This window comes from Salvelinus fontinalis, unplaced genomic scaffold (genome assembly GCF_029448725.1).
Source record: "Salvelinus fontinalis isolate EN_2023a unplaced genomic scaffold, ASM2944872v1 scaffold_0226, whole genome shotgun sequence".
In the NCBI taxonomy this organism is placed as follows: domain Eukaryota; kingdom Metazoa; phylum Chordata; class Actinopteri; order Salmoniformes; family Salmonidae; genus Salvelinus; species Salvelinus fontinalis.
In genome coordinates this window covers 87,956-107,906 of record NW_026600435.1, presented here as the reverse complement: position 1 = coordinate 107,906, position 19,951 = coordinate 87,956, and the positions used below count along the sequence as shown (strand labels likewise).

Here is a 19,951-nt window from a genome sequence, read left to right as displayed (position 1 = left end):
TACACCAGACTCCTATAGGGGCCACCCCACCACCACTACACCAGACTCCTATAGGGGCCACACCACCATGACTACACCAGACTCCTATAGGAGCCACCCCACCACCACCACTACACCAGACTCCTATAGGGCCACCCCACCACCACCACTACACTAGACTCCTATAGGGCCACCCCACCACCACCACTACACCAGACACATATAGGGCCACCCCACCACCACCACTACACCAGACACATATAGGGCCACCCCCCAACCTATATGGGCCACCCCACCACCACTACACCAGACTCCTATAGGGCCACCCCACCACTACTACACCAGACTCCTATAGGGCCACCCCACCACCACTACACCGGACTCCTATAGGGGCCACCCCACCACCACTACACCAGACTCCTATAGGGGCCACCTCACCACCACTATACCAGACTCCTATAGGGCCACCCCCCACCCTATAGGGGCCACCCCACCACCACTACACCAGACTCCTATAGGGCCACCCCACCACCACTACACCAGACTCCTATAGGGCCACCCCACCACCAATACACCAGACTCCTATAGGGGCCACCCCACCATCACTACACCAGACTCCTATAGGGGCCACCCCACCACCACCACTACACCAGACTCCTATAGGGCCACCCCACCACCACCACTACACCAGACTCCTATAGAGCCACCCAACCACCACCACACCAGACTCCTATAGGGCCACCCCACCACCAATCCACCAGACTCCTATAGGGGCCACCTCACCACCACCACTACACCAGACTCCTATAGGGGCCACCCCACCACCACTACACCAGACTCCTATAGGGGCCACCCCACCACCACTAAACCAGACTCCTATAGGGGCCACCCCACCACCACCACTACACCAGACTCCGATAGGGGCCACCCCAACACCACCCCAACACCACTACACCAGACTCCTATAGGGCCACCCCCCCACCACTAAACCAGATTCCTATAGGGGCCACACCACCACCAGACTCCTACAGGGCCACCCCACCACCACTAAACCAGACTCCTATAGGGGCCACACCACCACCACCCCACCACCACTACACCAGACTCCTATAGGGCCACCCCACCACCACTACACCAGACTCCTATAGGGCCACCCCACCACCACTATACTACCACTACACCAAACTCCTATAGGGGCCACCCCACCACTACACCAGACTCCTATAGGGCCACCCCACCACCACTACACCAGACTCATTTAGGGCCACCCCCCCAACCTATAGGGGCCACCCCACCACCACTACACCAGACTCCTATAGGGCCAACACACCACCACTACACCAGACTCCTATAGGGCCACCTCACCACCACTACACTACCACTAGACCAGACTCCTATAGGGGCCACCCCACCACCACTACACCAGGCTCCTATAGGGGCAACCCCACCACCACTACACCAGACTCCTATAGAGGCCACACCACCACCACTACACTAGACTCCTATAGAGCCACCCCACCACCACTACACCAGACTCCTATAGGGCCACCCCACCACCACTACACCAGACTCCTATAGGGGCCACCCCACCACTACACCAGACTCCTATAGGGCCACCCCACCACCACTACACCAGACTCATATAGGGCCACCCCCCCAACCTATAGGGGCCACCCCACCACCACTACACCAGACTCCTATAGGGGCCACCTCACAACCACCACTACACCAAACTCCTATAGGGGCCACCCCACCATCACTACACCAGACTCCTATAGGGGCCACCCCACCACCACTACACCAGACTCCTATAGGGGCCACCTCACCACCACCACTACACCAGACTCCTATAGGGGCCACCCCACCACCACTACACCAGACTCCTATAGGGGCCACCCCACCACCACTAAACCAGACTCCTATAGGGGCCACCCCACCACCACCACTACACCAGACTCCGATAGGGGCCACCCCAACACCACCCCAACACCACTACACCAGACTCCTATAGGGCCACCCCCCCACCACTAAACCAGATTCCTATAGGGGCCACACCACCACCAGACTCCTACAGGGCCACCCCACCACCACTAAACCAGACTCCTATAGGGGCCACACCACCACCACCCCACCACCACTACACCAGACTCCTATAGGGCCACCCCACCACCACTACACCAGACTCCTATAGGGCCACCCCACCACCACTATACTACCACTACACCAAACTCCTATAGGGGCCACCCCACCACTACACCAGACTCCTATAGGGCCACCCCACCACCACTACACCAGACTCATTTAGGGCCACCCCCCCAACCTATAGGGGCCACCCCACCACCACTACACCAGACTCCTATAGGGCCAACACACCACCACTACACCAGACTCCTATAGGGCCACCTCACCACCACTACACTACCACTAGACCAGACTCCTATAGGGGCCACCCCACCACCACTACACCAGGCTCCTATAGGGGCCACCCCACCACCACTACACCAGACTCCTATAGAGGCCACACCACCACCACTACACTAGACTCCTATAGAGCCACCCCACCACCACTACACCAGACTCCTATAGGGCCACCCCACCACCACTACACCAGACTCCTATAGGGGCCACCCCACCACTACACCAGACTCCTATAGGGCCACCCCACCACCACTACACCAGACTCATATAGGGCCACCCCCCCAACCTATAGGGGCCACCCCACCACCACTACACCAGACTCCTATAGGGCCACCCCCCCAACCTATAGGGGCCACCCCACCACCACTACACCAGACTCCTATAGGGGCCACCCCACCACCACCCCACCACCACTACACCAGACTCCTATAGGGCCACCCCACCACCACTACACCAGACTCCTATAGGGCCACCCCACCACCACTACACCAGACTCCTATAGGGCCACCTCACCACTACCACTAGACCAGACTCCTATAGGGGCCACCCCACCACCACTACACCAGGTTCCTATAGGGGCCACCCCACCACCACTACACCAGACTCCTATAGGGGCCACACCACCACCACTACACTAGACTCCTAAAGAGCCACCCCACCACCACTACACCAGACTCCTATAGGGCCACCCCACCACCACTACACCAGACTCCTATAGGGGCCACACCACCACCACTACACTAGACTCCTATAGAGCCACCCCACCACCACTACACCAGACTCCTATAGGGCCACCCCACCACCACTACACCAGACTCCTATAGGGGCCACCCCACCACCACTACACCAGACTCCTATAGGGGCCACCGCACCACCACCACTACACCAGACTCCTATAGGGCCACCCCACCACCACTACACCAGACTCCTATAGGGCCACCCCACCACCACTACACCAGACTCCTATAGGGGCCACCCCACCACCACCACTACACCAGACTCCTATAGGGCCACCCCACCACCACTACACCAGACTCCTATAGGGGCCACCCCACCACCACTACACCAGACTCCTATACGGGCCACCCCACCATCACTACACCAGACTCCTATATGTGCCACCCCACCACCATTACACCAGACTCCTATAGGGGCCACCTCACCACCACCACTACACCAGACTCCTATAGGGGCCACCCCGCCACCACTAAACCAGACTCCTATAGGGGCCACCCCACCACCACCACTACACCAGACTCCGATAGGGGCCACCCCACCACCACCCCACCACCACTACACCAGACTCCTATAGGGCCACCCTCCCACCACCACTACACCAGACTCCTATAGGGGCCACCCCACCACCACCACTAAACCAGACTCCTATAGGGGCCACCCCACCACCACCACTACACCAGACTCCGATAGGGGCCACCCCACCACCACCCCACCACCACTACACCAGACTCCTATAGGGCCACCCCACCACCACTACACCAGACTCCTATAGGGGCCACACCACCACCACCCCACCACCACTACACCAGACTCCTATAGGGGCACCCCACCACCACTACACTACCACTACACCAGACTCCTATAGGGGCCACCCCACCACTACACCAGACTCCTATAGGGCCACCCCACCACCACCACTACACCAGACACATATAGGGCCACCCCCCAACCTATAGGGGCCACCCCACCACCACTACACCAGACTCCTATAGGGCCACCCCACCACCACTACACCAGACTCCTATAGGGCCACCTCACCACCACTACACTACCACTAGACCAGACTCCTATAGGGGCCACCCCACCACCACTACACCAGGCTCCTATAGGGGCCACCCCACCACCACTGCACCAGACTCCTATAGGGGCCACACCACCACCACTACACTAGACTCCTATAGAGCCACCCCACCACCACTAAACCAGACTCCTATAGGGGCCACCCCACCACCACTACACCAGACTCCTATAGGGGCCACCTCACCACCACTATACCAGACTCCTATAGGGCCACCCCCCACCCTATAGGGGCCACCCCACCACCACTACACCAGACTCCTATAGGGGCCACCCCACCACCACTACACCAGACTCCTATAGGGGCCACCCCACCACCACCACTACACCAGACTCCTATAGGGGCCACCCGACCACCACTACACCAGACTCCTATAGGGCCAACCCCCCACCACCACTACACCAGACTCCTATAGGGGCCACCCCACCACCACCACTAAACCAGACTCCTATAGGGGCCACCCCACCACCACCACTACACCAGACTCCGATAGGGGCCACCCCACCACCACCCCACCACCACTACACCAGACTCCTATAGGGCCACCCCACCACCACTACACCAGACTCCTATAGGGGCCACACCACCACCACCCCACCACCACTACACCAGACTCCTATAGGGCCACCCCGCCACCACTACACCAGACTCCTATTGGGCCACCCCACCACCACTACACTACCACTACACCAGACTCCTATAGGGGCCACCCCACCACTACACCAGACTCCTATAGGGCCACCCCACCACCACCACTACACCAGACACATATAGGGCCACCCCCCAACCTATAGGGGCCACCCCACCACCACTACACCAGACTCCTATAGGGCCACCCCACCACCACTACACCAGACTCCTATAGGGCCACCTCACCACCACTACACTACCACTAGACCAGACTCCTATAGGGGCCACCCCACCACCACTACACCAGGATCCTATAGGGGCCACCCCACCACCACTGCACCAGACTCCTATAGGGGCCACAACACCACCACTACACTAGACTCCTATAGAGCCACCCCACCACCACTAAACCAGACTCCTATAGGGGCCACCCCACCACCACTACACCAGACTCCTATAGGGGCCACCTCACCACCACTATACCAGACTCCTATAGGGCCACCCCACCACCACTACACCAGACTCCTATAGGGGCCACCCCACCACCACTACACCAGACTCCTATAGGGGCCACCCCACCACCACTACACCAGACTCCTATAGGGGCCACCCCACCACCACCACTACACCAGACTCCTATAGGGGCCACCCGACCACCACTACACCAGACTCCTATAGGGCCACCCCACCACCACTACACCAGACTCCTATAGGGGCCACCCCACCACCACTACACCAGACTCCTATAGGGGCCACCCCACCACCACTACACCAGACTCCTATAGGGCCACCCCACCACCACTACACCAGACTCCTATAGGGGCCACCCCACCACCATCACTACACCAGACTCCTATAGGGCCACCCCACCACCACCACTACACCAGACTCCTATAGGGCCACCTCACCACCACTACACTACCACTAGACCAGACTCCTATAGGGGCCACCCCACCACCACTACACCAGGCTCCTATAGGGGCCACCCCACCACCACTACACCAGACTCCTATAGGGGCCACACCACCACCACTACACTAGACTCCTATAGAGCCACCCCACCACCACTACACCAGACTCCTATAGGGCCACCCCACCACCACTACACCAGACTCCTATAGGGGCCACCCCACCACTACACCAGACTCCTATAGGGGCCACACCACCACCACTACACCAGACTCCTATAGGGGCCACCCCACCACCACTACACCAGACTCCTATAGGGCCACCCCACCACCACTACACCAGACTCCTATAGGGGCCACACCACCACCACCCCACCACCACTACACCAGACTCCTATAGGGCCACCCCCCCACCACCACTACACCAGACTCCTATAGGGGCCACCCCACCACCACCACTAAACCAGACTCCTATAGGGGCCACCCCACCACCGCTGCACCAGACTCCTATAGGGGCCACACCACCACCACTACACTAGACTCCTATAGAGCCACGCCACCACCACTAAACCAGACTCCTATAGGGGCCACCCCACCACCACTACACCAGACTCCTATAGGGGCCACCTCACCACCACTATACCAGACTCCTATAGGGCCACCCCCCACCCTATAGGGGCCACCCCACCACCACTACACCAGACTCCTATAGGGGCCACCCCACCACCACTACACCAGACTCCTATAGGGGCCACCCCACCACCACCACTACACCAGACTCCTATAGGGGCCACCCGACCACCACTACACCAGACTCCTATAGGGCCACCCCACCACCACTACACCAGACTCCTATAGGGGCCACACCACCACCACTACACTAGACTCCTATAGAGCCACCCCACCACCACTACACCAGACTCCTATAGGGCCACCCCACCACCACTACACCAGACTCCTATAGGGGCCACCCCACCACTACACCAGACTCCTATAGGGGCCACACCACCACTACTACACCAGACTCCTATAGGGGCCACCCCACCACCACTACACCAGACTCCTATAGGGCCACCCCACCACCACTACACCAGACTCCTATAGGGGCCACACCACCACCACCCCACCACCACTACACCAGACTCCTATAGGGCCACCCCCCCACCACCACTACACCAGACTCCTATAGGGGCCACCCCACCACCACCACTAAACCAGACTCCTATAGGGGCCACCCCACCACCGCTGCACCAGACTCCTATAGGGGCCACACCACCACCACTACACTAGACTCCTATAGAGCCACGCCACCACCACTAAACCAGACTCCTATAGGGGCCACCCCACCACCACTACACCAGACTCCTATAGGGGCCACCTCACCACCACTATACCAGACTCCTATAGGGCCACCCCCCACCCTATAGGGGCCACCCCACCACCACTACACCAGACTCCTATAGGGGCCACCCCACCACCACTACACCAGACTCCTATAGGGGCCACCCCACCACCACCACTACACCAGACTCCTATAGGGGCCACCCGACCACCACTACACCAGACTCCTATAGGGCCACCCCACCACCACTACACCAGACTCCTATAGGGGCCACCCCACCACCACTACACCAGACTCCTATAGGGGCCACCCCACCACCACTACACCAGACTCCTATAGGGCCACCCCACCACCACTACACCAGACTCCTATAGGGGCCACCCCACCACCACTACACCAGACTCCTATAGGGCCACCCCACCACCACCACTACACCAGACTCCTATAGGGCCACCTCACCACCACTACACTACCACTAGACCAGACTCCTATAGGGGCCACCCCACCACCACTACACCAGGCTCCTATAGGGGCCACCCCACCACCACTACACCAGACTCCTATAGGAGCCACCCCACCACCACTACACCAGACTCCTATAGGGGCCACCCCACCACCACTACACCAGACTCCTATAGGGGCCACCCCACCACCACTACACCAGACTCCTATAGGAGCCACCCCACCACCACTACACCAGACTACTATAGGGCCACCCCACCACCACCACTACACCAGACTCCTATAGGGGCCACCCCACCACCACTACACCAGACTCCTATAGGGCCACCCCACCACCACTACACCAGACTCCTATAGGGGCCACCCCACCACCACCTCACCACCAGTACACCAGACTCCTATAGGGGCCACCCCACCACCACCACTACACCAGACTCCTATAGGGCCACCCCACCACCACCACTACACCAGACTCCTATAGGGGCCACCCCACCACCACCACTACACCAGACTCCTATAGGGGCCACCCCACCACCACTACACCAGACTCCTATAGGGCCACCCCACCACCACTACACCAGACTCCTATAGGGGCCACCCCACCACCACTAAACCAGACTCCTATAGGGGCCACCGCACCACCACCACTACACCAGACTCCTATAGGGGCCACCCCACCACCACCACTACACCAGACTCCTATAGGGGCCACCCCACCACCACTACACCAGACTCCTATAGGGCCACCCCACCACCACTACACCAGACTCCTATAGGGGCCACCCCACCACCACTAAACCAGACTCCTATAGGGGCCACCCCACCACCACCACTAAACCAGACTCCTATAGGGGCCACCCCACCACCACCACTACACCAGACTCCTATAGGGCCACCCCACCACCACTACACCAGACTCCTATAGGGGCCACCCCACCACCACTACACCAGACTCCTATAGGGCCACCCCACCACCACTACACCAGACTCCTATAGGGCCACCCCACCACCACCACTACACCAGACTCCTATAGGGTCACCACACTACCACTACACCACCAGACTCCTATAGGGCCACCCCACCACTCAAGCACCTAGGTAGAACTGGACCTATAGTAGAGGAATAACATGTAGAGTAACTCTGAAGCTTTTTTCCTGAAGGTACAGTCGTGTTAACCTGTAGTAGAGGATCTCCTGCTCCAGCTGCTGGATGTGTCTCTGTAGGACCGGTACTCTGCTGGCTTTAGCCTCCAGCTCTTTGACCTTCCCCATTCCACTGACCAGCGCCTGACGGGCATCCTCCACCTTCCTCCTCATGTCCCCCTGCTCCACCTGCAGTGCCCTGTTACACCCCTCTAACGCCGACACTGCCTCCCGTGACGACTTCAGCTCTTGCTCCAGCTTTTTATTAAACAGAATGGTCTCCTCCACCTGCCCATCCCGAGAGCTGTGGATCGGGTCAATCTCATGGAGGAGGCTCCTCAGGCTAGAGTACTGGCTATTGGTCCTCAGGCTAGAGTACTGGCTGGGGTCATGCTGGCTGCTGGGATTGCTGCTGTGGGCCGTCTTGATGTGACTGAGGTTGTGGGTCTTGGTGTTCCCATGGCAGTTGTTGCTGCTGTGGGTCGTCCGGACAGATAGTTTGTGATGAGCGATGAAGCAGCCGCCCTCTGATTTGTGTTTGGAGTGGCTCTTCAACAGTCCTACCTGGGAGGGGACAGACAGACAGCAGTAGGCTATGGCCAGTTCAGTGATGGGGGGGATAATAACCTGCTAAAACATAGCTTTTCCAAAGCCAACTTTCCCATAAACATATTCATCTGAAAGTGTCAGTGTTTCTATTCTAAAACGATCCTTTAGAGGGCGATGTTTTGTTACATCCTCCCATCAACACATAATAATAACAATGCCACTGATGCCCATCTGGATAGCCTTACCTGTAGTGCCAGGGAGCGGGCATCACTGCTCTGTAGAGCCGCCCTCATATCCTCCACCAGTTCCCTCAGACTGGCATTCTCATCCTGTAGTTTAGTTATCCTTTCCTCTGCTTCCTCCAGAGCCACAATCTCCTCGTAACACTCCCGGGTGCAGGAGGCGCGCTGCTGCCGACAGCCCGGCAAATGTCTATCTGAGTTCGGTGACGATCCCCGGCTCTCTCTCCTACCGGCCCCCAGAGATAGCAGCTTCTTTCGCCGCCTCAGAGGGATCCTCAGGCGGATCTGAGTTTCTATGTGCTCGCTGTCTTTCCCGACCAGTAACCTCCCGTTCTCATACTGGGACCCAGCCTTGGTACTGAAGTATCCGCAGAGTTTAGCGTGGAACTGTCTGAAGGTAAACTCACTGGGCAGATTATCCAGGACCCCCACACACTCCTCCGACTCAGAGTCTTTGTTCAAACCCAAGATCTCACACAGAATATTAAAGTCCTCCATGGGGATCTTCCCATCTCCTGTACAGTCCATGTGGTGGAAGATCTCCTGCAGATACTGGTCCAGTCCGGTCGCCAGAACTATAATTTCGTTCTCTACTCCCCGGTCCAGTCCGTAATGGTACGCCAGGGTACTCGCTATCCATTGTGTCCTGCGGGCGGGTCGGCCGTACAGATCACAACTATCCACTTTATCCAATATTTTATCCCTTATTTTATCCATTCTTTTAAAATCAGTACAAATCCATTGATGAGAAGAAAACAAGTTGTGTATCAGTGATCATGATGTAGCATCCTGTGTCCATGTTCTCTTCTCCGTGACTGAATAAAAGTGCATTTCTGCAGAGGAGCTCTCCGTGCGCGCGGGGCGTTTCTTTGAAGCGACTTTTGGCTCAGCCCCGCAACACATATAAACTGGGGCGACATTTGAAATGGTTTCCTCGAAAGTAGAGAAAGAAAATGTATGCTTTTCACGTTCACATTTTTCTAACGCAGGCTAGACTACATTACACTCTACTACAGTAAGAGTAGAACACATCATATTTTATAGAAAGGAAAATAAAATAATGGGATAGTATACAATACAATACAATGTGCAATATCATATTGCGACCTACAATAACGGTCCTGACATGTAGCTTGTTTGAAACAATAGGGTTAAACCCTATCAGCTGCAGTTGGGACTGATGTCTGGTCGACCAGCAGATATCAATACGGCTTCATTGTTCTGTAATTGAATCAGTGAGGGGGGTAATGGTTTGAAAAGCCTAGGTATTATTCATGCACGAAACAAATTCATATTGAATGATTTTTCAGATTTTGTTATAATAGTTTCAAATAGTTTGAAAAAAATAATTGCTGAAAATGATGAAAATTAAGAGTTTTAAATTACTAAAATATTGTGTGGGTTGTTTGTATTTTTAATAAAAACATGGTTTGTTTTAGTATCAGATTAGTCTACAATCTTTTATCTCGTTCATAATTATCAGGATAAGAGCAATGCTTGATTCTTCCCTCTAATCGGGCTTTTGTGATAAATAATATCAATGTATTATGATATATTGTGATGTCAAAATGTGACACTGGCGATTGTAACGTTACCATGTTGTTGTCGCAACATTGGTTGCTAAGGTGACGTAAACAGTTCATGTGACATACTACCGCATTTGATATTATTCCGCCAAAGATGAAACCGTGATTCTACGTAATTATGAAAATAATTAGGTTATATACCATGTATCAGTGATGATATTGGTAAAAGATTTAAGGGACACAAACTGAAATAGCTGCCGAACTGCACCTCCAGTCTACCAAAGCGCTAAGGACTATTTCGTGGAGCGGTAAGTAGGAAGGTGATTCATAGAAAAGTTGACATGTCATTTTACTCAGATGATGTGAAAATGATGTGAAAATGATGTGCCTGAAGGATCACCAACCCACACAGGCAAGCAGGACAGTAAACGGTAGGCTTGTGCATTGTGAATTATGATTTTAAAAGTTGCATGATAATGTAGAGATGTAACATGTATTGTTGGGCATTGCAGAAAGCTGTGCGTTTGCCTAGCATTTACACATTGTTAGGAGTGTAGAGCATGGCATTTGTTTTTTTAAAGAGATCAAATAATGAACATTTACTTTGTTTTGCTGCAACGCTATTTATATATATATTCACATTTTGAGGAAGTTAGAAGCAACAATGTTTGTTCCCTTGGCAGGTCTGTTATTCAGTCAGTCAAGTTACATTGTCTACTAACCACAACCAGCTGTGACTGAACCATGGCGTCCAGACCGCTGTGTGAGGAACCAGACTCCAAGAGCTCTCTACCCTGTCCCTCTCCACCAGACTCTGATTTGGGGGAGGACACAGAGACAGAAGGCTGTGGGAGAGACAGGGACAGGGAGGACATGTTCCCTGGGGGACAAGAACATAGAGACCAGGACAGGTCATATTCGGAGTCCAGCTCACCGGTGGATGTCATCGTTACGACAGACAGCAAAGACATACCCGATGACCTGACCAGTACAAACAGCAAAGATGGCTCCCATATCGTCAAATGGACTGTCAGCATTGTTATAGCCATTCCTAAAGGTACACTACCATATGTTGGGACGATACATATTACAACAGGCTAAGACAAGCACATTATGAATAGAAATGTCAATACCACACAAAATACAGTAGCATGCACAAAGACATTTGCAAACAACAGAATTGCACAGCATTTGAATTCACAAACATTCATTTGATAGAAAACAGAGAGAAAATGAATGTTACTTGTGTATAGTGTGACTACATTAGCTACATTACCTATATCTGTCCCCTATACCATAGAGCTACATTACCCCTATCTGTCCCCTATATATTGGAGCTACATTACCCCTATCTGTCCCCTATATATTGGAGCTACATTACCCCTATCTGTCCCCTATATATTGGAGCTACACTACCCCTATCTGTCCCCTATATATTGGAGCTGCATTACCCCTATCTGTCCCCTATATATTGGAGCTACATTACCCCTGTCTGTCCCCTATATATTGGAGCTACACTACCCCTATCTGTCCCCTATATCATGGAGCTACATTGCCCCTATCTGTCCCCTATACCATAGAGCTACATTACCCCTCTCTGTCCCCTATATCATGGAACTACATTACCCCTATCTGTCCCCTATATATTGGAGCTACAATACCCCTATCTGTCCCCTATATATTGGAGCTACATTACCTATATCTGTCCCCTATATCATGGAGCTACATTACCCCTATCTGTCCCCTATATATTGGAGCTACATTACCCCTATCTGTCCCCTATATATTGGAGCTACACTACCCCTATCTGTCCCCTATATCATGGAGCTACATTGCCCCTATCTGTACCCTATCCCACAGAGATACATTACCCCTATTTATACCCTATCCCATACAGATACATCAACCCTCTGTCCCCTATCTGTCCCCTATCCCATACAGATACATCAACCCCCCTATCTGTCCCCTATCCCATACAGATACATCAATCCTCTGTCCCCTATCTGTCCCCTATCTGTCCCCTTTACCATACAGATACATCACCCCTCTGTCCCCTATCTGTCCCCTATCCCATACAGATACATCAACCCTCTGTCCCCTATCTGTCCCATATCCCATACCTATCCTATACCATATATTTCTACATTACCCTTATCTGAACCCTAAACATAAAGATACATTAGCCCTATCTATCCGCTATACCATAGAGCTACATTACCTCTATCTGTCCCCTATACCATATCAATACATTACCCCTATTTATACCTTATCCCATAGAGATACATTACCTCTATTTATACCTTATCCCATAGAGATACATTACCCCTATTTAAACCTTATCCCATAGAGATACATTACCCCTATTTATACCCTATCACATAGAGCTACATTACCTCTATCTGTACCCTATCCCACAGAGATACATTACCCCTATTTATACCCTATCCCATACAGATACATCAACCCTCTGTCCCCTATCTGTCCCCTATCCCATACAGATACATCAACCCTCTGTCCCCTATCTGTCCCCTATCCCATACAGATACATCAATCCTCTGTCCCCTATCTGTCCCCTATCTGTCCCCTATCCCATACAGATACATCACCCCTCTGTCCCCTATCTGTCCCCTATCCCATACAGATACATCAACCCTCTGTCCCCTATCTGTCCCCTATCCCATACAGATACATCAATCCTCTGTCCCCTATCTGTCCCCTATCTGTCCCCTATCCCATACAGATACATCAACCCTCTGTCCCCTATCTGTCCCCTATCTGTCCCCTATCTGTCCCCTATCCCATACAGATACATCAATCCTCTGTCCCCTATCTGTCCCCTATCTGTCCCCTATCCCATACAGATACATCACCCCTCTGTCCCCTATCTGTCCCCTATCTGTCCCCTATCCCATACAGATACATCACCCCTCTGTCCCCTATCTGTCCCCTATCCCATACAGATACATCAACCCTCTGTCCCCTATCTGTCCCCTATCCCATACAGATACATCAACCCTCTGTCCCCTATCTGTCCCCTATCCCATACAGATACATCAACCCTCTGTCCCCTATCTGTCCCCTATCCCATACAGATACATCAACCCTCTGTCCCCTATTTGTCCCCTATCTGTCCCCTATCCCATACAGATACATCAATCCTCTGTCCCCTATCTGTCCCCTATCCCATACAGATACATCAACCCTCTGTCCCCTATCTGTCCCCTATCTGTCCCCTATCCCATAGAGCTACATCACCCCTCTGTCCCTTATCTGTCCTCTATCCCATACAGATACATCACTCCAATATGTCCCCTATCTGTCCCTTAGAGATACATCACCCTATCTGTCCCATATCTGTCCCCTATCCCATAAAAATTCATATTGGTGTGTTCTATGTAATTCTGTCCCCTTTTGTCCTCTACGTGAGATACATTTATATCACAGCCTTGTGTTGAATTCTATTCCCTGTTTTACTATAGGTGAAGAACCCTGTCCTGTAGGTGAGGCTATGGTCTTAGTGGAGAAGGCCAAGAAGAAGCCCAAACGTGTACTGTCTGGTGGAGTGGTGGAGGCCCCCAAGGCCCAGACATACTACCGTATAGAGTACAACATGCTGCCTGGTGACCAGGACCCTGTTAAAGTAGATCTGGTGATGTTTGGCCTTGCTGCTAAGATCTACATGGAGAATGAGACCAAGGTAATGAGTGTGTTAGCCTGTTAGCCTTTATTATGACCTCTGGGTTGGTAACCTGCTGAACTGAGACAAGTCTTTATTATGACCTCTGGGTTGGTAGCCTGCTGAACTGAGACAAGTCTTTATTATGACCTCTGGGTAGGTAGCCTGCTGAACTGAGACAAGTCTTTATTATGACCTCTGGGTAGGTAGCCTGCTGAACTGAGACAAGTCTTTATTATGACCTCTGGGTTGGTAGCCTGCTGAACTGAGACAAGTCTTTATTATGACCTCTGGGTAGGTAGCCTGCTGAACTGAGACAAGTCTTTATTATGACCTCTGGGTAGGTAGCCTGCTGAACTGAGACAAGTCTTTATTATGACCTCTGGGTAGGTAGCCTGCTGAACTGAGACAAGTCTTCATTATGACCTCTGGGTGGGTAGCCTGCTGAACTGAGACAAGTCTTTATTATGACCTCTGGGTAGGTAACCTGCTGAACTGAGACAAGTCTTTATTATGACCTCTGGGTAGGTAACCTGCTGAACTGAGACAAGTCTTTATTATGACCTCTGGGTAACCTGCTGAACTGAGACAAGTCTTTATTATGACCTCTGGATAGGTAGCCTGCTGAACTGAGACAAGTCTTTATTATGACCTCTGGGTAGGTAGCCTGCTGAACTGAGACAAGTCTTTATTATGACCTCTGGGTTGGTAGCCTGCTGAACTGAGACAAGTCTTTATTATGACCTCTGGGTAACCTGCTGAACTGAGACAAGTCTTTATTATGACCTCTGGGTAGCCTGCTGAACTGAGACAAGTCTTTATTATGACCTCTGGGTTGGTAGCCTGCTGAACTGAGACAAGTCTTTATTATGACCTCTGGGTAGCCTGCTGAACTGAGACAAGTCTTCATTATGACCTCTGGGTTGGTAGCCTGCTGAACTGAGACAAGTCTTTATTATGACCTCTGGGTAGGTAGCTTGCTGAACTGAGACAAGTCTTTATTATGACCTCTGGGTTAATACCTGTCTGTCTACACCTGTCAGTCTGGGTTAATACCTGTCACTCTGGGTTAATACCTGTCCGTCTGGGTTAATACCTGTCTGTCTGGGTTAATACCTGTCAGTCTGGGTTAATACCTGTCCGTCTGGGTTAATACCTGTCAGTCTGGGTTAATACCTGTCAGTCTGGGTTAATACCTGTCCGTCTGGGTTAATACCTGTCTGTCTACACCTGTCAGTCTGGGTTAATACCTGTACGTCTGGGTTAATACCTGTACGTCTGGGTTAATACCTGTCAGTCTGGGTTAATACCTGTCAGTCTGGGTTAATACCTGTCAGTCTGGGTTAATACCTGTCAGTCTGGGTTAATACCTGTCAGTCTGGGTTAATACCTGTCAGTCTGGGTTAATACCTGTCAGTCAGGGTTAATACCTGTCTGTCAGGGTTAATACCTGTCAGTCTGGGTTAATACCTGTCTGTCAGGGTTAATACCTGTCTGTCAGGGTTAATACCTGTCTGTCAGGGTTAATACCTGTCTGTCAGGGTTAATACCTGTCTATCTATACCTGTCTGTCAGGGTTAATACCTGTCTGTCAGGGTTAATACCTGTCTGTCAGGGTTAATACCTGTCTATCTATACCTGTCTGTCTGGGTTAATACCTGTCAGTCTGGGTTAATACCTGTCAGTCTGGGTTAATACCTGTCAGTCAGGGTTAATACCTGTCTGTCAGGGTTAATACCTGTCTGTCAGGGTTAATATCTGTCAGTCTGGGTTAATACCTGTCCGTCTGGGTTAATACCTGTCTATCTATACCTGTCAGTCTGGGTTAATACCTGTCAGTCAGGGTTAATACCTGTCCGTCTGGGTTAATACCTGTCCGTCTGGGTTAATACCTGTCCGTCTGGGTTAATACCTGTCCGTCTGGGTTAATACCTGTCCGTCTGGGTTAATACCTGTCAGTCTGGGTTAATACCTGTCAGTCTGGGTTAATACCTGTCAGTCTGAGTTAATACCTGTACGTCTGGGTTAATACCTGTCAGTCTGAGTTAATACCTGTCCGTCTGGGTTAATACCTGTCAGTCTGGGTTAATACCTGTCAGTCTGAGTTAATACCTGTCCGTCTGGGTTAATACCTGTCCGTCTGGGTTAATACCTGTACGTCTGGGTTAATACCTGTCCGTCTGGGTTAATACCTGTCAGTCTGGGTTAATACCTGTCCGTCTGAGTTAATACCTGTACGTCTGGGTTAATACCTGTCAGTCTGGGTTAATACCTGTCTATCTATACCTGTCCGTCTGGGTTAATACCTGTCTGTCTGGGTTAGTACCTGTCTGTCTGGGTTAATACCTGCCATGATTGTGTTAGCCTGCTAAGCTAAAGCGAAGTCAGACAGACAGACAGACAGACCAAGGTAATGCCATGATTGTATTAGCCATGACACTACCGGTACCCCCTATATATAGCCTCGCTATTGTTATTTTACTGCTTCTGTCTAATTATTTGTTACTTGTATTTTCTATTATTTTACTTATTTTTTACTTAACATGTTTTTTTAAAACGTCTTAAAGCATTGTTGGTTAAGGACTTGTAAGTAAGCATTTCACTGTAAGGTCTACACCTATTGTATTCAGCGCATGTGATTTGATTTGATTTTCTGAGTTAAAGCGAAGGCAGACAGACAGACAGACCAAGGTAATGCCATGATTGTGTTAGCCTTCTGAGTTAAAGCCAAGGCAGACAGACAGACAGACCAAGGTAATGCCATGATTGTGTTAGCCTTCTGAGTTAAAGCCAAGGCAGACAGGCAGACAGACAGACAGACCAAGGTAATGCCATGATTGTGTTAGCCTTCTGAGTTAAAGCCAAGGCAGACAGGCAGACAGACAGACAGACCAAGGTAATGCCATGATTGTGTTAGCCTTCTGAGTTAAAGCTAAGGCAGACAGACAGACAGACCAAGGTAATGCCATGATTGTGTTAGCCTTCTGAGTTAAAGCCAAGGCAGACAGACAGACAGACAGGCATGGCATGGGCATGTAATCCCTCTCAATCTCAACACAATGACACACCCTCCTTTTCTCTCGTTGAATATAATGGTACTCAATGTAGAGTCCTCAAACTGAGCAGGCACATTATGTCCAACAGGTGTATAACGGACCATGTGGTGTGTGTATGTATCTCCCCAGGTGTTGAAGCCGTGGCTTGAAGGGGACCAGGTGTGGTTAGGCTGGTCCCAGTCTGTAAAGGTCAGAGTCACCAGAGAGCTGCTCATTAAACTGGTGTCTCATAAAATCACCTTCAAAATCTGGGACACCAAGGACAGAGTCTCTGCTAAGGCCAGGTATTGTACCACAGATTATAGACTAAGGCCAGGTATTGTACCACAGATTATAGACTAAGGCCAGGTATTGTACCACAGATTATAGACTAAGGCCAGGTATTGTGCCACAGATTATAGACTAAGGCCAGGTATTGTACCACAGATTATAGACTAAGGCCAGGTATTGTGCCACAGATTATAGACTAAGGCCAGGTATTGTAACACAGATTATAGACTAAGGCCAGGTATTGTACCACAGATTATAGACTAAGGCCAGGTATTGTCACACAGATTATAGACTAAGGTGTCACGATCGTGTGGCGGATTGACGGACCAAAATGCAGCAGTTGGAAAATAAGCCATCTTCTTTTATTTAACAACACGAAGATGAACACGACACAAAACTCTATACAAACTAACAAAACAACAAAACGACCGTGAAGCTACAAACGTTGTGCACATACATACAGGCTACAAACGTTCTACATAGACAATTACCCACAACCAATGAGAGCCTATGGCTACCCTAAATAAGGCTCCCAATCAGAGACAACCGAAATCAGCTGTCTCTAATTGGGAACTCATTCAGGTAACCATAGACTCTCCTAGACAACTACACATACATAGACAACACTAGAAACATGTACTCCACACAAACCCATATACTATACAACAACCCCTTTACCATAAACAACACCCAAAACCAACAAAACAAAAACATTCCCCATGTCACACCCTGACCTAACTAAAATAATAAAGAAAACAAAAATACTAAGGCCAGGGCGTGACATAACCCCCCCCTTGAGGCGCGAACTCCGGGCGCACCATTACACAGTCTAGGGGAGGGTCTGGGTGGGCTTCCATCCACGGTGGCGGCTCCGGCTCTGGTTGCGGTCCCCACGTCACCACAGTACCTAACCACCTCCTAGGCTTCCTCCAAACGACCCCCCTCCACCTTAACCCCATTGCATTCAGGGGCAGTTCCGGACTAAGGGGCAGTACCAGGGTAAGAGGCAGTACCAGGGTCAGGGGCAGTACTAGGGTCAGGGGCAGTACCAGGGTCAGGGGCAGTACCAGGGTAAGGGGCAGCACCAGGGTAAGGGGCAGCACCAGGGTAAGGGACAGCACCAGGGTAAGGGGCAGCTCCGGACTAAGGAATGGCAGCTCCGGACTGAGGAATGGCAGCTCCGGACTGAGGGACTGCAGCTCCGGACTGAGGGACGGCCCATGGCTGGCTGACAGATCTGGCTGCTCATGGCTGGCTAACGGATCTGGCTGCTCATGGCTGGCTGACGGATCTGGCTGCTCATGGCTGGCTGACGGATCTGGCTGCTCATGGCTGGCTGACGGATCTGGCTGCTCATGGCTGGCTGACGGATCTGGCTGCTCATGGCTGGCTGACGGATCTGGCTGCTCATGGCTGGCTGACGGATCTGGCTGCTCATGGCTGGCTGACGGATCTGGCTGCTCATGGCTAGCTGACGGATCTGGCTGCTCATGGCTAGCTGACGGATCTGGCTGCTCATGGTTAGCTGACGGATCTGGCTGCTCATGGCTAGCTGACGGATCTGGCTGCTCATGGCTAGCTGACGGATCTGGCTGCTCATGGCTAACTGACGGATCTGGCTGCTCATGGCTAACTGACGGATCTGGCTGCTCATGGCTAACTGACGGATCTGGCTGCTCATGGCTAACTGACGGATCTGGCTGCTCATGGCTGGCTGACTGATCTGGCTGCTCCTGTCTGATTGGCGGCTCTGGCAGATCCTGTCTGGTTGGCGGCTCTGGCAGATCCTGTCTGGTTGGCGGCTCTGGCAGATCCTGTCTGGTTGGCGGCTCTGGCAGATCCTGTCTGACGGACGGCTCTAGCGGCTCCTGTCTGGCTGGCGGCTCTAGCAGCTCCTGTCTGGCGGACGGCTCAGTAGGCTCATGGCAGACGGG

The 19,951-nt window shown here is 52.1% G+C and overlaps 2 protein-coding genes across 2 annotated transcripts in view; one reads left to right on the top strand and one right to left on the bottom strand.

Moving 5' to 3' along the window:
- efcc1 (EF-hand and coiled-coil domain containing 1) overlaps positions 1–10,334 on the bottom strand; it is a 73,070-nt gene extending 62,736 nt beyond the window's left edge. Inside the window, exons 1-2 of the mRNA XM_055912876.1 lie at positions 9,493–10,334; positions 8,733–9,262 (exon numbers count right to left, since the gene is read on the bottom strand). Of these exons, the coding sequence (XP_055768851.1) occupies positions 8,733–9,262; positions 9,493–10,206 (1,244 nt within the window). The 5' untranslated portion in view covers positions 10,207–10,334. The remainder of the gene's footprint in view (positions 1–8,732; positions 9,263–9,492) is intronic.
- A 791-nt stretch (positions 10,335–11,125) lies between these two features.
- Positions 11,126–19,951, top strand: part of LOC129844772 (uncharacterized) — a gene marked incomplete at its 3' end in the record, with an annotated part of 45,683 nt that continues 36,857 nt past the window's right edge. The window contains exons 1-4 of the mRNA XM_055912877.1: positions 11,126–11,323; positions 11,699–12,072; positions 14,495–14,712; positions 17,877–18,031. Of these exons, the coding sequence (XP_055768852.1) occupies positions 11,760–12,072; positions 14,495–14,712; positions 17,877–18,031 (686 nt within the window). The remainder of the gene's footprint in view (positions 11,324–11,698; positions 12,073–14,494; positions 14,713–17,876; positions 18,032–19,951) is intronic.